The sequence below is a fragment of the Mauremys mutica genome, chromosome 7 (genome assembly GCF_020497125.1).
Source record: "Mauremys mutica isolate MM-2020 ecotype Southern chromosome 7, ASM2049712v1, whole genome shotgun sequence".
Classification (NCBI taxonomy): Eukaryota; Metazoa; Chordata; order Testudines; family Geoemydidae; genus Mauremys; species Mauremys mutica.
Window position 1 is genome coordinate 85,281,844 of NC_059078.1, and position 20,632 is coordinate 85,302,475.

A 20,632-nucleotide genomic window follows, 5' to 3' on the forward strand; every position below is an offset into this window, starting at 1 on the left:
TGGCTTGAGCTGAGACAATTATACATTGTCCATTCAACTAGATCTAGCTCTCCTGTGGATTGGTAATCTGAAGAATGCCTTTGTTCAAAGTTGGTCTCCACAAAATGGAACTGACAGCAACTCCCAGCATATTTAAGATAGGGTTCTTCTCTACACTCTTAAATCCTGCTGTGAAATTGCAATGTTTTACAGCATTTTACTAATCCAATAGTGCACTGGGATAAAGCTGACCACAAGTCCCAGCAACCATTGTGTTATTTCTTCAGACTGAGACAAATGTAGCTGAATGTATTAGGCAGTGTTTCAATACAGTTAATTAGACTGTACTTGTAGAGGGAGGAAAAAAGGAAACACGTTCACCACTGGTTAAAAAATAGTATTACACATTACTAAGAAACAATACCTCTTCAATTAGTTTTGTGTTTGACTTCTCTAATGAATCAACTCTTGTATGAAGGCTGCTGACTGTGCTACTGAAAGTAATAAAGAAATCAATATTCAGTATTACACCAAAACTCATACAAACACACACAAAAAGTTTTATGCCAAACACTAAGTTTATTGGCAACAGCCAACAGGACTGCATCATTGCAGCTGGAAATTGTTTCTAAAAATGTTACAGATTATCTCCCTTATGTGATATGCTCTCCTCCTTGCAATGCTGGTCACTGTTGACAACACTGTCAACATCCCTGCCACCCAAGCCCATGATTTGGGTGTCATCTTTGACTCTTGCTCCTTCATCCTTCACAACCACACAGTGTCCAAATTTTGCTGCTTTGTCCTTGATGTGTTTTCCACAGCTCTGTCTGCTTTTTTTCCATACAATTAAAACTCTTGTCCAGATTCTCAGCACTTCCCCAGCTTAACTACTGCATACTACTCCTCCCTGGCCTCCACTTCCACTTAAGGTCCATTCAAAACACAGCTACTAAAATCATTTTCCTTCTCCATCATTCTATTCATATAATTTCCTCCTTAAAATCCCTCCTTTTCCCACCACATTATTTTCAATCTTTTTGTTCTCATCTTTAAGGCCCTTCACAGCTGTGCCCCTTCCTACTTATCTGCTCATCTCTTATATAGCTTCTCCCTCCCACCAAGCCTCCTCCACTGTCTGACTGCCAATTTCTCCCACAAGCATCTTCCAAGGTTGACTTTTATGCATTGAACAATCCCCAACCTAGTCTGTAAAGACAAGTGTTCTTTCCTCTAAACCTACTTCTACTATGATGCCTATAGAAGGCTCCCAACTGATAATCAATGGCTAGATGGAGGGCTGATTGTAATTTATATGTGCATGGGAGCAGCTAGTTTGTGGGGTGTTCAGTACAGAAAGGGGTATGTGCATGTGTGTATAATATTTTTTTAAATATCTTGAAATCATCCAGTTATAAACATAGGCAACCGATCAATTCACTTGGTCTTACTGCAGCAATTCTACTCACTTGCCCTCCCCCACTTTCATTTGTCACATCCCATTTGTTGTCTCATACCTCCTATTAGAGAATTCATAGGTGTTCACACAGTGTTTAGCAGAATGGGGCCCCACTACTAATTGGGGCATCTTGTTGCTATCGCAACACATAATAAATAATAAAAGACGGTTACTCACCTGTAGTAACTGGTGTTCTTCGAGATGTGTTGCTCCTATCCATTCCATTATAGGTGTGCGCGCCGCGCGTGCACGGTTCTTCGGAACATTTTTGTTGTTTGCGCCTGGAGTGGCGCCGCCATGGCGGCTGATATATACCCCAGCCGGCCCGTCCGCTCCTCAGTTCCTTCTTGCCGGCTATTCCGACAGTGGGGAAGGAGGGCGGGTCTGGAATGGATAGGAGCAACACATCTCGAAGAACACCAGTTACTACAGGTGAGTAACCGTCTTTTCTTCTTCGAGTGATTGCTCCTATGCATTCCATTATAGGTGATTCCCAAGCCTTACCTAGGCGGTGGGGTCGGAATGAGACGTGGCGGAGTGTAATACCGCAGAGCCGAAGGCTGCGTCGTCTCGAGACTGCTGCACCAACGCGTAGTGGGAGGCGAAGGTGTGGACTGAAGACCAGGTGGCCGCTCTGCAGATGTCCTGGATAGGAACATGGGCCAGGAAGGCGGCCGACGAGGCGTGCGCCCTGGTCGAGTGTGCAGTGAGTCGGCACGGGGGGACGCGAGCAAGCTCGTAGCACGTTCGTATGCAGGCCGTCACCCAGGAGGAAATTCGCTGTGAAGAAACCGGTTCGCCTTTCATGCGGTCTGCGATCGCTACGAACAGCTGTGTCGAACGCCGGAAGGGCTTCGTTCGGTCAATGTAGAAAGCGAGGGCCCTGCGGACGTCCAGGGTGTGGAGCTGCTGCTCACGAGGTGAGGCGTGCGGCTTCGGGAAGAAGACCGGGAGGAAGATCTCCTGGTTGAGGTGAAAGGCCGAGAGCACTTTGGGGAGGAAGGCCGGGTGTGGTCGAAGCTGCACCTTGTCCCTGTGAAAGACGGTATACGGGGGACCGACCGTCAGGGCGCGGAGTTCTGAGACTCGCCTGGCGGATGTGATTGCCACGAGAAAGGCCGTCTTCCAGGTGAGATAGAGCAGAGAGCACGTGGCTAAGGGCTCGAAGGGCGGGCCCATCATCTGGGCGAGAACCAGGTTCAGATCCCAAGTCGGAGCAGGAGGACGCACCTGAGGGTAGAGACGGTCTAACCCTTTGAGAAAGCGGGCTACCATTGGGTTGGAGAAGACGGAGCGGCCTCCTACAGCGGGTCGAAAGGCCGACAGAGCTGCCAGGTGCACCCTGAGGGACGAGATCGCGAGACCTTGACCCTTCAGGTACCAGAGGTAATCGAGGACGGTCTGGATGGGGGCTGAGAAGGGGTTAAGACTTCGCTGGTCACACCATAGCGCAAAGCGTTTCCACTTCGCGAGGTAAGTAGAGCGCGTGGAAGGCTTTCTGCTTTCCAGCAGAACTTGCTGCACCGCCGCTGAACATCCTCTCTCTGCGTCGGTCAACCACTCAGGAACCAAGCTGTAAGATGCAGGGACTGCAGGTTCGGGTGACAAAGCCTGCCGAGGTCCTGAGTGATGAGGTCCGGCCATAGCGGGAGGGGAATGGGATCCCGAACCGACAGCTCGAGCAGCATGGTGTACCAATGTTGTCTCGGCCAGGCCGGAGCGACGAGTATTACGCGAGCCCTGTCTCTCCGAAGCTTGAGCAGCACTCGGTGGACGAGCGGGAACGCGTAAAGGAGGGACTCTGTCCACGGCAGGAGAAACGCATCCGAGAGGGAGCCTGGAGCTTGACCTTGGAAGGAGCAGAACCTGTGGCACTTCCTGTTGGCCCGGGAGGCGAAGAGGTCTACCTGGGGAAATCCCCACCTCTGGAAGATTGCGTAAGCCACATCTGGGCAAAGGGACCACTCGTGGGAGGCGAAGGACCTGCTCAGACGGTCGGCCAGCGTGTTCTGTACTCCTGGCAGAAAAAACGCTTCGAGGCGAATCGAGTGGGTCACGCAAAGGTCCCAGAGGAGCATCGCCTCCTTGCAGAGCGGGGAGGATCGAGCTCCGCCCTGTTTGTTGACATAGAACATGGCCGTGGTGTTGTCCGTGTACACCGCTACACAGCGGTCCTGAAGGTGAGTCAGAAAGGCGAGACACGCCAGACGGATCGCTCTCAGCTCCCGAACGTTGATATGGAGGGAGAGCTCCTGGGCTGACCAGAGGCCCTGGGTGTGCAGGTCTCCCATGTGAGCCCCCCATCCAAGCGCCGATGCGTCCGTGGTCAGGGTGATCGACGGCCGAGGAGGGCGGAAGGGAACCCCTGCGCAGACCGTCTCCGGATCCAGCCACCAGATGAGCGACTGGAGAGCGGAACTCGGCACCACCACCACCATCTCTAGCGGGTCGCGCTGAGGGCGGTACACCGATGCCAGCCACATTTGGAACTGGCGAAGTCGCAGCCTTGCGTGCGCGGTCACAAACGTACACGCTGCCATGTGGCCTAGGAGCCGTAGGCAGCACCGCACTGTTGTCGTTGGAAAGGCCTGTAGTGACCGTATCAGGGAGGCCAACGTCTCGTGCCGAGCCCGAGGGAGGCAGGCTCTGGCCAGAGTGGAGTCGAGGACGGCTCCTATGAATTCCACTCTTTGTGTCGGAACTAAGTGGGACTTGTCGGCGTTGACAAGCAGGCCGAGAGACCGAAACAGATGGAGCATCTCGGACATCTGAGCTGCTACCAGGTCTTGGGTACGACCACGAATCAGCCAGTCGTCGAGATACGGGTACACATGGATTTGGCGACGACGGAGGGCTGCGGCTACGACCGCCATGCATTTGGTGAATACCCTCGGTGCGGTGGAGAGGCCGAAGGGTAACACCGCAAACTGGTAGTGGGTCTCGTTGACCAGAAAGCGCAGGTAGCGTCTGTGGGGGGGGTAAATTGCCACATGAAAGTAAGCGTCCTTCATGTCGAGGGCGGCAAACCAGTCTCCCGGATCCAAGGAAGGGATAATGGTCCCCAAGGTTACCATCCGAAACTTGAGTTTGCAGAGGTATTTGTTTAGCTCCCTGAGGTCTAAGATGGGACGAAGACCTCCTTTCGCCTTGGGGATGAGAAAATACCTGGAGTAGAATCCCCTGCCCCGCCTGCCGGGGGGCACCTCCTCGATGGCACCCACGCTCAACAGAGTCTGGACCTCCTGTAAGAGGACTTGCTCGTGAGAGGGGTCCCTGAAGAGGGACGGGGAAGGTGGGTGGGAGGGAGGGGGCGAAATAAACTGTAGGCGGTAGCCGTGCTGAATGGTGTTGAGCACCCAGCTGTCCGATGTTACAGAACACCACGCCTGGAGGAAGCGGGAAAGGCGACTTGAAAACAAAGGGGATGGATCCTGGGGTGAGAGTGGTGCGCCGTCCTCGGGCGTCCCATCAAAAGGTCGGCTTGGGGCCTTGAGGGGCCTTGGACGAGCCTTGGGACTGGTTACGCCGTCCGCCTGATGGTCTGCGGCGGAATGGAGCCCTGCGGTTATTAAATGGCCGAGACCTGGCCTGCTGCCCGGGCCGATAGGGCTGCTGCCGGAAGGGACGCCTCTGAGTGGCCGGGGTATGCATCCCCAAAGTGCGGATTGCCACTCGTCCGTCCTTCAGGGTCTGAATTCGTGTGTCCGTTTTCTCGGAGAACAGGCCCTGCATTTCGAAGGGAAGGTCCTGGAGGGTATATTGTACCTCCGGCGGCAAAGTGGACGACTGCAGCCACGCAATGCGTCGCATGGTTACACCGGACGCCACCGTCCTGGCCCCCGAGTCCGCTGAGTCGACCGCAGCTTTAATCAAGGTTCTGGAGGCCAGCTTGCCCTCTTCTAGGAGGGCCGAGAATTCTCGGCGGGAGTCCTGCGGGGTCAGCTCCGCGAACTTCCCCAGGCATCCCAGGATATTAAACGTGTACCGGGATAGCAAGGCCATTTGATTCGCGATGCGGAGTTGTAGGCCGCACGCTGAGTAAATCTTGCGTCCCAGCAAGTCCATGCGTTTGGACTCCTTAGACTTGGGCGCAGCTGCCGGCTGTCCATTACGCTCCCGGTCGTTCACGGATTGTACTACTAAGGAGTCCGGTGTGGGGTGCACGTAAAGGTACTCGTACCCTTTAGGTGGTACGGAATACTTTCTCTCCACGCCGCGTGCCGTGGGAGGGACGGAGGATGGCGACTGCCAAATGGCGGCATTGTTCCGCTGGATCGTGCGGATGAACGGTAGCGCCACTCTCACGGGGGCGTCTGCTCCCACGACATCCGTGATGGGGTCATCCACCTCCTGGACTTCTTCGACGGGTAAGTTGATGGCTTTCGCCACCCTCCGCAGAAGGTCCTGGTGCGCCTTCAGGTCAATAGGCAGGGGCTCTGATGGTGACGCCCCTGCCACCGCCTCGTCGGGAGAGGAGGACGAGGATTGACCTGGAAGCACCTCTTCAGGTGCCTGCTCTGCCTCTGGGCGGTCAGGTGCCAGCGTCTCATGCCCCAACAGCGTGCCGTGAGTGGCGGTCTGTGGCGTTGGAGACGGGGGTGGCCTGCTGACCGTGGCCACCGGCACCGAGCGCGCCGAGCCCGGCTGTCTCGGAGGAAGGGGAGCTCCCTGTTCATGTTGGGCCCAGGGCACCCAAAATCCCCACTGCTGGGGTCCATGGTCCTGCGGCAGAGACCCCGCTCTGAAGTCTACCGCGCTGCCCTCAGGAGAAGCAACTGAGGGCTCCCTCGAAGGCCAGGGAGGAGCCGTTGCAGTTCCCGGGCGGACGTCCGGTGCCGGAGTAAACTGCTGCTCCGGTGCCGACGGACGGTGCCGGTCGTCCTGCGGTCTGATGGGCGAACGGGACCTGCGCGAAGCGCGGTGCCGGGAGCTCGACCTGCGGCGCCGGGAGTCAGACCTGGATCGTGAGCGACGTCGCCGTGAGTGGCTGCGAGAGTCTCGATATCGCCCGCGACGCCTGGAGCCGGACCTGGTGCGGTGCCGGCGACTTGGTGACCGGGACCTAGAGCGCCGCCGGGAGTGCGACCGGTACCGGGACTGCGACCGGTGACGAGATGGGGAGCGGCGTCTCGACGTTGATCGTCGTGCGGCTCGGCCCCGGTGCGTTGGCGACCGTCGTCTGGAGGGAGAACGGGAGCGAGAGCGGATCATGGTGCTCCGATCACCTCGGCCGCCAGGAGAAGGAGGGCGCATCATCAATGGCTTTCCGATGGACTTCACTGTCCGCACCGGCGGTGCCGGAAGCTGATGGCCCGTATCAGCAGTGAGGTCGATCAGCTCCCTCGCCGTCGCGAACGCCTCCGGCGTGGACGGGAGCCTCAGCTCTTCCTCGGTCGGTACCGGGGAGCTGGGCGGTGCCGGACTCGACGGCCCTTGCGGCACCGGAGTCGACGGCCCGGTGCACTTCTTGTGCACTGTCTCAGCCTGTACCGTTTTGGTTGGTGGCGGCTGGACTAACGGCTTCTGCTGCTGTTTCGCAGTGGCCGTCTTCGGCACCTTTTGCTTCTTCCTCGGGGAGAGCGAGCGGTGCCGGGTCTTTGGAGCAGGGTGCCGAGACGTGTCGGTACCGGAGCGGCTCGGTGCTGCCGGTGCGCTGCTCAAGGAGGCCGGTTTCGGTGCCGGAGGAGCTGGTGCCGGCGGTTGGAGGGCCGACTCCATAAGGAGCTGTTTTAAACGAGAGTCCCGCTCCTTTCTCGTACGAGGCTTAAAAGCCACACAAATGGGGCACTTATCTGTCCTGTGCGACTCTCCGAGGCAGCGTAGGCAGGAGTCGTGCGGGTCACTCACTGGCATCGGCCGCTGGCAACCCACGCAGGGCTTGAATCCCGGTGCTCCGGGCATAAGCCCGCACCGGGGCGGAAGAAGAGGGCTAACCCCTCTAATTCCCTAACTATTTACACTATACAACTAACTGAACAACTATAACAAGAAACTTTAACGAAATACTACAACTATATACACTAAACTATGGAGAAAAACGCTAGGGCTGTGGAGGTAAGGGAGCACTCCACTGTTCCTACTAGCCGTCACGGGCGGAAAGAAGGAACTGAGGAGCGGACGGGCCGGCTGGGGTATATATCAGCCGCCATGGCGGCGCCACTCCAGGGGGCGCCAGCCGGCCCGCCGGAGTTGCTAGGGTAAAAATGTTCCGAAGAACCGTGCACGCGCGGCGCGCACACCTATAATGGAATGCATAGGAGCAATCACTCGAAGAAGAATCAACAAGCACATTACTGATGTTTAAAATAATGTGATAAAGAGATTGAAATAATATAGCTTCAGTATAGCTTCTTCAGATATTTGTAACTTCTGTTGCAGTAGTTTTTTCCTTTACACAGCAATACTGTGAACATCCGCACCATGCATTAAGTTGGGGGCGGGAGGGGAGCTTTGTTCAGCTGGACGGAAAAGGAAAATTGCCCCCTTTAACTGCAGGAATGAAGCTTGTATGGCAAGCCGGTGGAAAGGGGGGCATTGCCTGCTTAAGCCCCTGCCCCTAAGCGGATTACCTTTTCCAGATAGGAAGCAGGAAAATTGTACACCTGGACCAAGTTGGCAGGGGATGACACTGCTCCTTTTCCCCACAGCTGACCACAAGAAATGGGAAGTATTCATACGCAGGGAAGTTCGAGAGAACCCCCTTTAACCGGACCAGGTGAGCAGTACCCCAGTTACCATCCCACCCATGGAAGGAGTTATAATACAACGTTTTGTCATGATCCACTGCAGGCATTACAGTCAGTCCCCTCTTCTCTCGGGAGGAATGGGGGGGAAGGGAACAAACGGCTGAGAAGGAATTTTCCCTCACTGCCAGATTGGCCTAGACGAGGTGGGTTTTTCACCTTCTCCACAGCAAGCTGGGGGTTTACGGGGGCAAAAGGGGGGTTAGCCCTTAAAGTTGCAACTCATTATGGAAACTTGTGGTAGATGTCTGGTGCAGGTATTCTGTTGGGAATGGATATGGATCAGATAAAAAATAGATGGTTAAAGGATTTAAAGGAGGCATGCTGTAAAGGTGAGGGGGGACAAGGGGGAAGGGATTTCTACAACTTCCATGGGGGAGAGTCAAATCCTCCATTCTTTACAGCCCCCTTTACACTCATCTAGAGGGGTCAGTGGCAGGGTCCCAGCAGTGGGATGGCAAAGAGGGACGGATGACGACAGCCCCTGAGTATAAGGAAACAATCATGAAATTACCTGCATTGTACAATTGTATCTGCTGGGTAGTCCCAGGTATTTTAAGACTAAAGTTACAGCCTAATTAAACCCAAATCCTGTGACTCCTGTCATTCTGGCATAGCTGGACAATTAAAGTCCTAAGCTTTACACAGCAACACTCTGCTGGGGGATTTCAGCAATGGAAGAATGGTACTTCCCAAAATCAGAACAGAGGCTCGTCTCAAGTCCCAGTAGGTTCTGCTCTTAAAAGTAAAGATTTAATAAAAGTAGGTTTTGATAGTACATTATATGGGATATGGATATTTCACGTCAAATGTTTATGAAAATAAAATATAATCTGAAAATCTTTTTCTCATCCTTTGATTTTGTATGGTAAAATGGTAAAGCTGCTACCAGCAGAAGTGATCCTTAATCCCTTTTTTCATTCATCAAAAAAATATTACCTCCATCATATTCCATACTTTAGCCTCTGCTGTACCTAATATTGGAAACCTGAACTCGACAATCATGTGGGAATCAGTTCCTGAGAAAGTTGCTCTCTTTGTTTTACCACATGCTTCATTCACTAATTAAATTCCATCTACTTTTCCTAAGAAGAGGCAGCATATTCACAGGTCTTCAAATCAGGATCTATCCAAATACCAATTTTATGTGCATTAGAAAAAGCTATCACCTCTGTACTAAGTTCCACTTACATTGGCTACTTGTTGGGAAACTCTTCTTTCCAGAAAACTCTCTTTCTACATCTCCAGTGTTCACCGATATGGTCAGGGTCCACCAAACCATTCATAGAATCACAGGAGTGGAAGGGACCTCAAGAGGTCATCTAGTCCAGACCCCTGCACTCATGGCAGGACTAAGTATTATCTAGACCATCCCTGACAGATGTTTGTCTAACCTGCTCTTAAAAATCTCCGATGACGGAGGTTCCACAACCTCCCTAGGCAATTTATTCCTGTGCTTAACCACCCTGACAGTTAAGAAGTTTTTCCTAATGTCCAACCTAAACCTCCCTAGCTGCAATTTAAGCCCTTTGCTTCTTGTCCTATCCTCAGAGGTTAAGAAGAACAATTTTTCTCTCTCCTCCTTTTAACAACCTTTCATGTACTTCAGAACTCTTAACATGTCCCCTCTCACTCTTCTCTTTTCCAGACTCAACAAACCCAATTTTTTCAATCTTCCCTCATAGGTCATGTTTTCTAGATCTTTAATCATTTTTGTTCCTCTTCTATTCAGACTTGGTCCTCAACATTACAACAACCAAAGTGCCATGGAGGTTGGCATGAGAAATAGTTTATGGAATCCTTGAGCAATCATAATTTTCTCACATGTTAGAGTGGAATGTTGATGTGGTCACACATCACATGCTGTAAGGCCAAAGATTTTCTGATAAGGCACAGTCACCTGTTCCTGTGGCGTCTTGTAAACACAATGTAGTTCAATAACTTTCAGTTCTGCCCTGTTTTTTTTCCTGTTCTCCAGATCAAAAGGAAAAGGATCTAGCCATCGAATCAACAAACTGACATTTGACTCCTCTCCTCCAGTCTCCTCAGGAGAGAATATATGTCTGGCAATTCTTCTCCCTCCTCAGACTAAGTAGGAAGGATTTTTAATCTTTTCCCCTGAACTTTTCTCCTGCCAACGTTATGATACACGAGCAGAGGGGAAAAGATGTGTTTTAACCTGGAGGAAGTCTGGACTGACACACATACCCCAATAAATACATACTTTAGTTGTCTGTTCAGTTCCTCTACATAATTCTTTTGGTCCAAAATTGCAGCAATCTGGACATTTCTAAAGAGAGAAGGCAATTAATTTTTAGCAAGCACATTTGTCTATACGTTCAAAAACATAGATGTATCTTCTATAAGCATATGAAAATATACATATTAAAAATTCTATGAAAATACATGGACGTGGTTTGATTTTATTGCCAAAAACAACAATCTCTACCAGCATATCGTGTAGTAATAAGTACCATGTGACAAAACCTGATACTGCATTATTGCAAATAAATGTAAATTTATATTTAAAATTTGTGAGCAAGTGTAAACTTAAAGAAAATAGCCCATTTTAAAATCAAATAATTGGTTCAAGGAACATGGTCCCGTAGATTAGAGACAAAACTATTATGCACAAAATTACTTAGTGCATTTTAGAAATCTAAACAAATAAAATAAATATGCTAAATATTAAAAATTTCAACAAATCATTTAACTTCATATGCAAAATCCAAGGTGTTTTGACAGAACATACCTTTCTTTACCCCCAATATCATCTTCATTCTTTAAATACATAGAGAAATCAATCACACCAACCTAGAATGAATAATGTTGGAATAAACTGTGTTATTCATGCCTTTATATGTATTTAACTAGCAAAACCTCAGTTAGTCCAACTTCTCTAAGAGTGATCCAGCCTTGACACATTTTCTTGGAGTATGCAAACATGAATGCTAACATTTTTTCAGTTGATCTTTATTTTAAGAAATTATTTGAAAAACAAAAGTCTTAAATTTTCTGTTTCAATATATACGATCAGTTTAGAATCATATAACCTTAGGAGCACAATGAAAACATCCAATGAATCCTTTTGGTTCTTGGAGGAACATATTTATTATATTTCCAATATATAGAGTTTAATAGAGTTCCAATATATCTCATTATTGGAACTCTATTAAATACATGGCAATCCTGCTCATTCTAAGTAAATAGATTTTTAACACTTCTTCCACTACACTTTTGTTCTCACTTTCTTCAGTTCCACAGTATTTCTTGCCAAACTGCATGACTTTCCAAAATCATTGACTCCCATAACCACAATTCCAACCACTTATACACAACCTTAGCCTTTCTTTAAGACCCCTTCATACCCTGCTCCCAATCAGCACAAGATTCTGTCAATTTTTTCAAAGAGAAAACATATAAGATGTACGGTTTCCCTTCCACTCTTTCTCCACCCCTTACACAACTTTTCCTCCTCCAACACTGTCACAAATGTCAAAGTTTTCGGTCTATAACTCTTCAAACCTGTCCCCTTGGATCCTATCCCATCCTGACTACTGACCTCCCTTACCTTCACTCTCATGTCTTCCTTGACTGCCTGTTTCCAGCACAATGCACGCATGATCTGATCTTCACCATCCTCGCAAAACAAACTACTTTTTCCCCATTTGCCTAACTACTGCTTCATCTCCCTTCTTCCCTTCACCTCAAAAGGATGGGTTATTCACCTTGTAGTAAAACTAGAGTTCTTCGAGATGTGTTGCCCCTATGTGTAGCATACATCAGGTTGAGCGTGCGCTCCACACATCCAGGACCACAGACTTCTCCCTAGCAGTGTCTATCTGGTCTGTGCATGTGCCCTCACTCTCCTCATGCTCTGCACCAAGGGAATAAAGGGGACTGCCAGACCACAGTCATCTTAATTCCTTCTCTTCCACCAGTTCCCAGTAAGTGACCAGGTAGCAGGGAAGGAGGGCAGGTGGTGCACTATATATAGGCATAACACATCTCAAAGAACTCAAGTTACTACAAGGTAACCCATTCTTCTGTCCCTGTGCAGTGCACTTCAGGTGATTCACAAGCAGTGCCTGAAGTCCTATAATACAACAAACTATAGAACTACCCTGCCCAAAAGAAACATCAGAGGTGGCTGCTTGCATCAGCAGCTAATGTCTAGCAAAAGAGCATACAGAACTCAAAGTTGCTTCTCTCCACATGGGTGTAAGAGGGATCTCTCTCTCAGGGAAGCTACCAACGTTGCTTCAGCTCTCACTGAATGTGCTCTCACACTGCCTTCAGGGGGCTTATTGTTCATCTCATAGTAGAGTAGGATGAATCCCAAAATCCATTATGACAGCCTCTGGGAGGAAATGGTCCCTTCTCCTTTCCTTCATTCCACAAATGATACAGAGCACCTAGGAGACTCTCAAAATGATTTTGTCCTTTGCAGGTAAAAGGCAAGAGTCCTACGCACATCCAGTGAGTGCCATGCCACTTCTCTGTTAGAGGGAGGCTTAGGCTAGAATACCGGTAAATGGAAGCTTTGGATGCAGTGTCATGAACACCGTATTCTTAAAAAAACTGACTGAGAGGTCCTGCCATGAGCACCCCTAACTCCGACTCTTCTGGCCAATGTGATAGTAACCAAAAACACTACCTTCATAGAGATATGCATCAGACAGCAAGATGCTAGAGGCTTCAACTGTGATTTAGTGAGGGTTGATAAAACAAAGTTCATGTCCCAGGCTGGTACCAGGTTAGCCACTAAAGGGAAGGGTCTAGTCATACCCTTCGAGAAGTGGGAAGAGACTAGGTGAGGGGGAAAAAAGAATATTTGATGACTGGTGGATTAAATGCACTGATGGCTGCCAAGGTAGCCCAAGGAAACCAATAGATAGCCCCGTGGAGTACATGTCCAGAATCTGTGCTCATGAAGAGGAAATTCCTCATAGGTCACACCAAAACATAAATCGTTTCCACTTGCTTCATAACGTAGCCAATAGAGCTAGTGTAGCCTTTTATTTAGCAGCAATGCAAGGAACCTACGGGCTTGTATACTGTAAGACAATGGCTTAAACAGGTTAGCATAAGTGAAGCAGGCCTACAACCCTTAGCATAGATAATATGGCCTAGATTTTGGGGAACTGGGAATAACTTGCTTACAAGGGGAGTTGGTACATAATGATACCAGGCATCCACAGGAATACAGAACTGATATTAGGCTTGGTTATTTTAGGATAAAATTGTTGGCAGATGTTTAATCAAAACTTGCTTTAGCAATAGTTGACGTATATGGTAGCGAGTCAAAAGGCATTATTATGCTAACCTATAGGATAAAGACATCACAATGTTATAGGGTGAGGAAGTTAGATATGGATATGGGAGGCTGGGTATCTAAATAAATATTCATGATAGACCCCAGGCCCCATAATAGGCAAAGCCACCATGTAACGGGTGCTAGCTTTCCATCATTTACCCTTCACTCTTCATCGTTATTATCTATCACTGACCTTTGGGCATTAGGGGTCTGGACCATCGGACTCATTTGGCATGCCAGGGACAGAGCTGGTCCTTTGTCTCTAACCGCCAGATCCCCAAGGAAGGGTAAGTATATGAGCATATGCAAGGCATGATACCAAAGATATCCCTAATACTATAATATTGCTATTTGATTATGTGGTTTGGAGCTTTCTTGTCTTGACTGATTGCGTTAATAAGAGTGGCTAAGGCTTTGCTTTGCCTTCAGTGTGTCTTTGCCATATATTCTGGGGTTCCCCAGAAGATACTGAACTTTTTAGTTTTAATTCTGTTGTTTCTGATTCTGGGATAAAACCCTTTTACCTCCCAGCTCATTAAATTAGTATCAATTGGCAACCAATGCAATTATTAATTTAATAATTTAAAGAATCAGGCCACAATAACAGTTCCTGGTAAAGTCCTTTCTACTTCTGCTCAGGATGGTCTGGACGCAAACTGAGTAGGCCTTTTCTATTTCTGAGATCCATCCAAATACCATGCCCTCAGAGAAGCGTGACTGCGTTGGTAAGTCCTTTCCTCATATTATCCATAGATTCTAAGGTCAGAAGGGACCATTGTGATCATCCAGTCTGACCTTCTGTCTAGCACAGGCCACAGAACTTCCCCAAAATAATTCCTACCGCAGATCTTTTAGAAATCTTAATTTAAAAATTGTCAGTGATGGAGAATCCACCACAACTCTTGGTAAATTGTTCCAGTGGTTAATTACTCTCACTGCTAAAAATTTATGCCTTATTTCCCACCCGAATTCATCTAGCTTCAACTTCCAGCCACTGGACTGTATTATACCTTGTTCTGCTAGACTGAAGTGCTCCTTATTAAATATTTGTTCCTCATATAGATATTTACAGACTATAAGCAAGTCACAACCCTCTCTTTGTCAAGCTAAACAGACGGAGCTCCTTGAGTCTGTCACTATAAGACACATTTTTCTAATCCTTTAATCATTTTTGAGACTGTTCTCTGAACCCTCTCCAATGTATTAACATCCTTCTTGAATTGCAGGCACCACAACTGGACACAATATCCAGCAGTGGTGGCACCAGTTCCAAATTCAGAAGTAAAATAACATCTCTACTCCTACTTGAGATTCCCCTATTTATGCATCCCACAGTCACATTAGCTCTTCCGACCACAGCATCACACTGAGAGCTCGTGTTCAACTGATTATTCACCATCACTCTCAAACCTTTTTCAGGGTCACTGCTCCCAGGATAGAGTCTCCCATCCTATCAGTTATAGACTCATAGACTTTAAGGTCAGAAGGGACCATTATGATCATCTAGTCTGACCTCCTGCACAATGCAGGCCACAGAATCTCACCCATCCACTTCTATAACAAACCCCTAACCTATGTCTGACTTATTGAAGTCCTCAAATTGTGGTTTGAAGACCTCAAGCTGTAGAGAATCCTCCAGCAAGTGACCCGTGCCCCATGCTGCAGAGGAAGGCAAAAAACCTCCAGGGCCTCTGCCAATCTGCCCTGGAGGAAAATTCCTTCCCGACCCCAAATATGGCGATCAGTTAAACCCTGAGCATGTGGGCAAGACTCACCAGCCAGCACCCAGGAAAGAATTCTCTGTAGTAACTCAGATCCCACCCCATCTAACATCCCATCACAGACCACTGGGCATACTTACCTGCTGATAATCAAAGATCAATTGCCAAATTAATTGTTAAGTGTTCAGTCTAGAAGATACCATTAGAGATGCTTAGTCTTGCAGTTCTCAAACTGTGGATTTGTGTCTCCAGAGGTAACATGCTTGTTAACAGCAAAAATGTTTTAAAATAAATATATATAAAAATATAAATAAATAATATATAGAGGTGAGAAACAGACTTCAACTCTACAGCCTACATTCTCTGTTCTCAGATGTATACATTTACGTGTAGCCATATTAAAACACATAAGGTATGTCTACACTACGAAATTAGGTCGATTTTATAGAAGTCAGTTTTTAGAAACCGATTTTATACAGTCGATGGCGTATATCCACACTAAGCACATTAAGTCGGCGGAGTGCGTCCTCCCTAACATGGCTAGCATTGACTTACAGAGCGGTGCACTGTGGGTAGCTATCCCACAGTTCCCGCAGTCTCCACTGCCCATTGGAATTCTGGGTTAAGTTCCCAATGCCTGATGGGTCAAAAACATTGTCACAGGTGGTTTTGGGTACATGTGGTCAGGCCCCTCTCCCTCCCTCCGTGAAAGCAATGGCAGACAATCGTTTTGCGCCTTTTTTCCTGGTTACCCATGCAGACGCCATACCATGGCAAGCATGGAGCCCACTCAGCCCACCATCACCATACGTCTCTTGGGTGCTGCTGGCAGACGCGGTACTGCATTGCTACACAGCAGCAGCTCCTTGCCTTCACGGCAGATGGTGCAGTAGGACTGATAGTCATTGTATGTCTCCTGGGTGCTGCTGGCAGACCTCAGTGAGGTCGATCAGGGGCGCCTGGACAGACATGGCTATCCTCCTCTTAGAGCACCGAATGGGAGCCAGAGACTCCAGGTCATTCTCTTCTTTAAGTTTCATCTCATGGAAATTCAGTACTGCCTGGAATATCATGCGAGCTGGAGGCTTCTGCCTCAGGCTGCTCTCCCAGCCGTTAGCACCATGCAGTCGCACCTACCCCAACCTACCCCTTCCTCCCATAGCTCATGAAGCCTGGACAGTGGTAATGAGTATTTCAACTATAGGCTGAGAAAGTGCAGAATGGTGGTAGAATGTGCCTTTGGATGTTTAAAAGCTCGCTGGTGCTGTTTGCTGACTAGGTCAGACCTCAGTGCAACCAACAGTCCCATTTTTACTGCTGCTTGCTGTGTGCTCCATAATATCTGTGAGAGTAAAGGGGAGATGTTTATGGCGGGATGGGAGGTTGAGGCAAATTGCCTGGCGTCCGATTTTGAGCAGCCAGACACCAGGGCGATTAGAAGAGCACAGCAAGGCACGCTGCGCATCAGAGAGGCTTTGAAAACCCAGTTTCATGACTGGCCAGGCTTCGGTGTGACAGTTGTGTGTGTTTCTCCTTGAAGTAAACCCGCCCCCTTTGTTGATTTTAATCCCCTGTAAGCCAACCACCCCTCCCCCCTTCGAAATAAAGTAACTTGTTTTGAAACCATGCATTCTTTCTTTATTAATTAAATATATATATAACGGACAAGGTAGCCCAGATGGGGTGGGGGAGGAGGGAAGGACAAGGCCACATTGCTTATTGTAGTCACACTAAAAATCAAACTGTTTGAATGACAGCCTTCTGTTGCTTGGGCCATCCTCTGGAGTGGAGTGGCTGGGTGCCCGGAGCCTCCCCTCACTGCGTTCTTGGGTGTCCAGGTGACGAGGCTATGGAACATGGGGAGGCGGTTATACAATGGATGCAGCAGGGGTCTGTGCTCCTGTTGGCTTTCCTGCAGCTCCAACGGACGCTTCATCATGTCCTTTTGCTCCCCCATTAGCCTCAGCATCGTGTCCTGCCTTCACTCTTCACGCTCACTTAATTATTTCCTGGCTTCTGCCACTGAATGCCTCCATGCCTTGTCCTTGAGGGCTAATAGTAGGCACTGCTTCAGCATGGGGAATTCCTGGGCACCCACAAGGCAAAGGTCTGCAGGTGAGACTGTTTGTTTAAAGCAATTCTTATAGCTGCTTTTAATTTAAATTAAAATTAATTAATTCTTCTAAAGGGGGGCATATTCACCCACAAGCAGGCTCTGGCAGGAAACACTGCTGTTTTTTATTTTTACTTTATGGTTATAGGCTTTTTTAACTTTATTTGTTTATTTAGCTAAGTGGCTGCAAGCCAGCTCGGCTGGTCAAAGCCAGTTTCATCCTATTTACTTCAGACCATTTATCCAGTTTGTCCATATCATTTTTAATTTTAATCCTATCCTCCAAAGCACTTGCAACCTCTCCCAACTTGATATCGTCAGCAAACTTTATAAGTGTACTCTCTATGCCATTATCTAAATCATTAATTACAGATGTGTAAACACCCAGCAAATGAAGTGTGGCTCAAGAGTCTTTCAGCAAGTGGAGAGATTCACCAGTTTTCACTGTAAACAGTTTTTACCACTCAAATAGATGGTCTTCCACCATAGTTTCAACATCCTTCGGGACTCCCGAGGAGGAAAGCCACAACAAGTGTCTCATTAATACCACAGCAGTCACCATGGACCTTGCCACCACATCTGCCACATCTAAGGCTGGAGGGCCGATCTCGTCATCAGTTTTTCCTCACCAATCAGAGCCTCAAATTGGTTTCTAATGTACTTATTGGCAAAGCCAACTAGTTTGCCATAGATGGTAAAATCATACTTGACCATCAACGCTCAGCAGTTTGAGACTTGAAAGGCCAAGGAATACACCTTTCTCCCAATGAGATCAAGCCTCTTCACTTCTTTCTCATGTGGCATAGACCTGACGTGTCTCTGTCTGCTACACTCAGTAACTGCTAACACTACCAATGATTTTGGAGATGGGTGAGAGAATAGGTATTCCATTCCTTCCACAAGTATGAAGTTTCTCTTTTCAGCTGCTTCAATACTGGTGGAACCATGGCAGGAGTCTGCCAAAGCATCCTGTTGAGTTTGAGGATGGTCTTGTTAAGACCAAGTGCCACTCTACTGAGACCCAAGCTATGAATGATGTCGAACAGTCTGGGATACTCTCTCAAATGGGAGTGGTGAGATACCTGGAGATTCCGGACTCAATGCCCTTATAGAACAAATAAGGAGCAGAGTCTGGGAATGGGTGCCTGGCACAGTCCTCTTCCATCTCCATGGCTTCAAAGCCCAAATCCAAAAGAAGAGCTCTCAGTACAGGAGGAGGCAGTAATGATTGTCTCTACTGGTTGATGGTTCTGGCAACAGTCTGGCTTGACCTCTACTCAAGGATGGAGACAGAGAAGGGTACCGCAGGGAGATCAGTACTGGCTGAAGTCTTGGTGCTCGGCATAAGAGTCCAGAAAGCAGCATTGACTCCAGTTCTGGGAGGACCAAGAGGTCATCCAGAGCTGATAAATGAGACAGACTTGACAAAGTCGTTTTCATAACCCAAGTTGCTGAAACAGGAGGCACCAGATCTGGTGCTATGACATGGTAGATTTCAGTGCTCAAGTACCAGTCTTGGTACTGGAGGGTGCCTCTGGTCTTGTTCTTCAAAGAAGTCCCAGCCTGGTCCTTCCAGGTACCAAATGGTCCCAACACTGGAGAATAAATCTTCCAGTGACTCGGTATAGGACAGGGACTTCTCCCTCCACTTAAAGGGCTTGGATGGAGAACCTTCCCTTCTGTCTTTATGGGAGCACTTATGTCTCCCTTCCCTGTCTGCCCTGGCTCTGCTCTCCAGAGTCTTTTGGAACTGGAAGGTGGGCAGAGGTCTTGGAACCACCCAGCACTGTAGAAGAGGGGCCACTCCTTTCTTCTTCAGGACAATGTACAGAGGCTGAACCCACTTTCACGTATTCCTCCAGGAGGAATCTTCAGAGTCAGAATTCCCTCGACTGCTTGGTCTTATTGATAGGGCCCTACCAAATGTAGGGCCACAAAAAACGTATCACGGACCATGAAATCTGGTCTCCCCACATGAAATCTGGTCTTGTGTGTGCTTTTATCCTATATTATACCAATTTTTCGGGGAAGACCAGAGTTTCTCAAATTGGGGTCCTTACCCAAAAGGGAGTTGTGTGTGTGGGGGGGGGGTCACAAAGTTATTTGGGGGGGGGGGGCTACAAAGTATTGCCACCCTTACTTTTGCACTGCCTTCAGAACTGGATGGCCGGAGAGTGGTGGCTGACGGCCAGGCGCCCAGCTCTGAAGGCAGCGCCCCACCAGCAACAGCGCAGAAGTACGGGTGGCAATACCATATCATTCCACCCTTACTTTCTGCGCTGCTGCTTTCAGAGCTGGGCGGCTGGAGAGTGGCGGCTGCTGACTGAGGGCCCAGCTCTGCAGGCAGCAGCACAGAAGTAAGAGTGGCAATACCATACCATACCAGGCCATCCTTATTGCTGCGCTGCTTCTGGTGGCAGCTCTGCCTTCAGAGCTGGGATCCTGGCCAGCAGCCGCTGCTCTCTGGCCACCCACCTCTGAAGGCAGCGCCGCCGCCGCCTGCACCAGCGCAGAAGTAAGGGTTGCAGTACTGCAACCCCCCCGTACAATAACCTTGTGACCCCCCCCAACTCCTTTTTGAGTCAGGATCCCTACAATTACAACACTGTAAAATTTCAGATTGAAATAGCTGAATTAATGAAATTTACCCTTTTAAAAATCCTATGACTGTGAAATTGACCAAAATGGACCGTGAATTTGGAAGGGCCCTACATATTGGTTACGACCTACAGATACTGCACTTGGAAGGGATGTGGCAGTACAGAGAGGTGTCATGGTAATCTGTAACCAGGAAGGGCTTGTGGCATTTGATGCAGCTTTTAAATCTGGGGATTCTTGTCATACTCTCCTGCAACCATAGGAAGACCAGGTTTAGAGAAAGGGACGGAGTGAATGTCTGTGTCTGTCTTAGTTACAGAGATTGCTTCCAACCCAGGGGGGAGATCGCAAAGTTATGGGACAATTTTTTGTATAGTTAGGGAACCAAACCCCTAAAAACTAACTAATTATAAGAAAAAATTTTAAACTATTTTGAGAGAACCTGAAGAAACCAGCACAAATACCATAGCTCCTTTCTAAAGCATAAACAGTAAGAAGAAACTAAGATGGTAGTGGTCCGGCTGCCCTATTTATCTCCTTGGTGCGAAGCACAAGGAGTGTGCTGGCACATGCACAGACCAATGGACATTGTTAGGGAAGAAACATCTCTAGTCTGGGTGCAAGGAGCACATGCACAATCTGAAGTGCACCACAAATAAGGACAATCCAAAGAAGAAGAAATAATTGAACAGGCAATTTACA

The 20,632-nt window shown here is 48.5% G+C and overlaps 1 protein-coding gene across 3 annotated transcripts in view; it reads right to left on the reverse strand.

The window, feature by feature from the left end:
- RUFY2 (RUN and FYVE domain containing 2) overlaps positions 1-20,632 on the reverse strand; it is a 66,957-nt gene that overhangs the window by 28,890 nt on the left and 17,435 nt on the right. For all 3 annotated transcript variants that reach the window (XM_045025568.1, XM_045025569.1, XR_006581297.1), the window contains exons 6-8: positions 10,934-10,995; positions 10,406-10,471; positions 404-473 (exon numbers count right to left, since the gene is read on the reverse strand). In XM_045025568.1, coding sequence (XP_044881503.1) covers positions 404-473; positions 10,406-10,471; positions 10,934-10,995 — 198 coding nt within the window. The remainder of the gene's footprint in view (positions 1-403; positions 474-10,405; positions 10,472-10,933; positions 10,996-20,632) is intronic.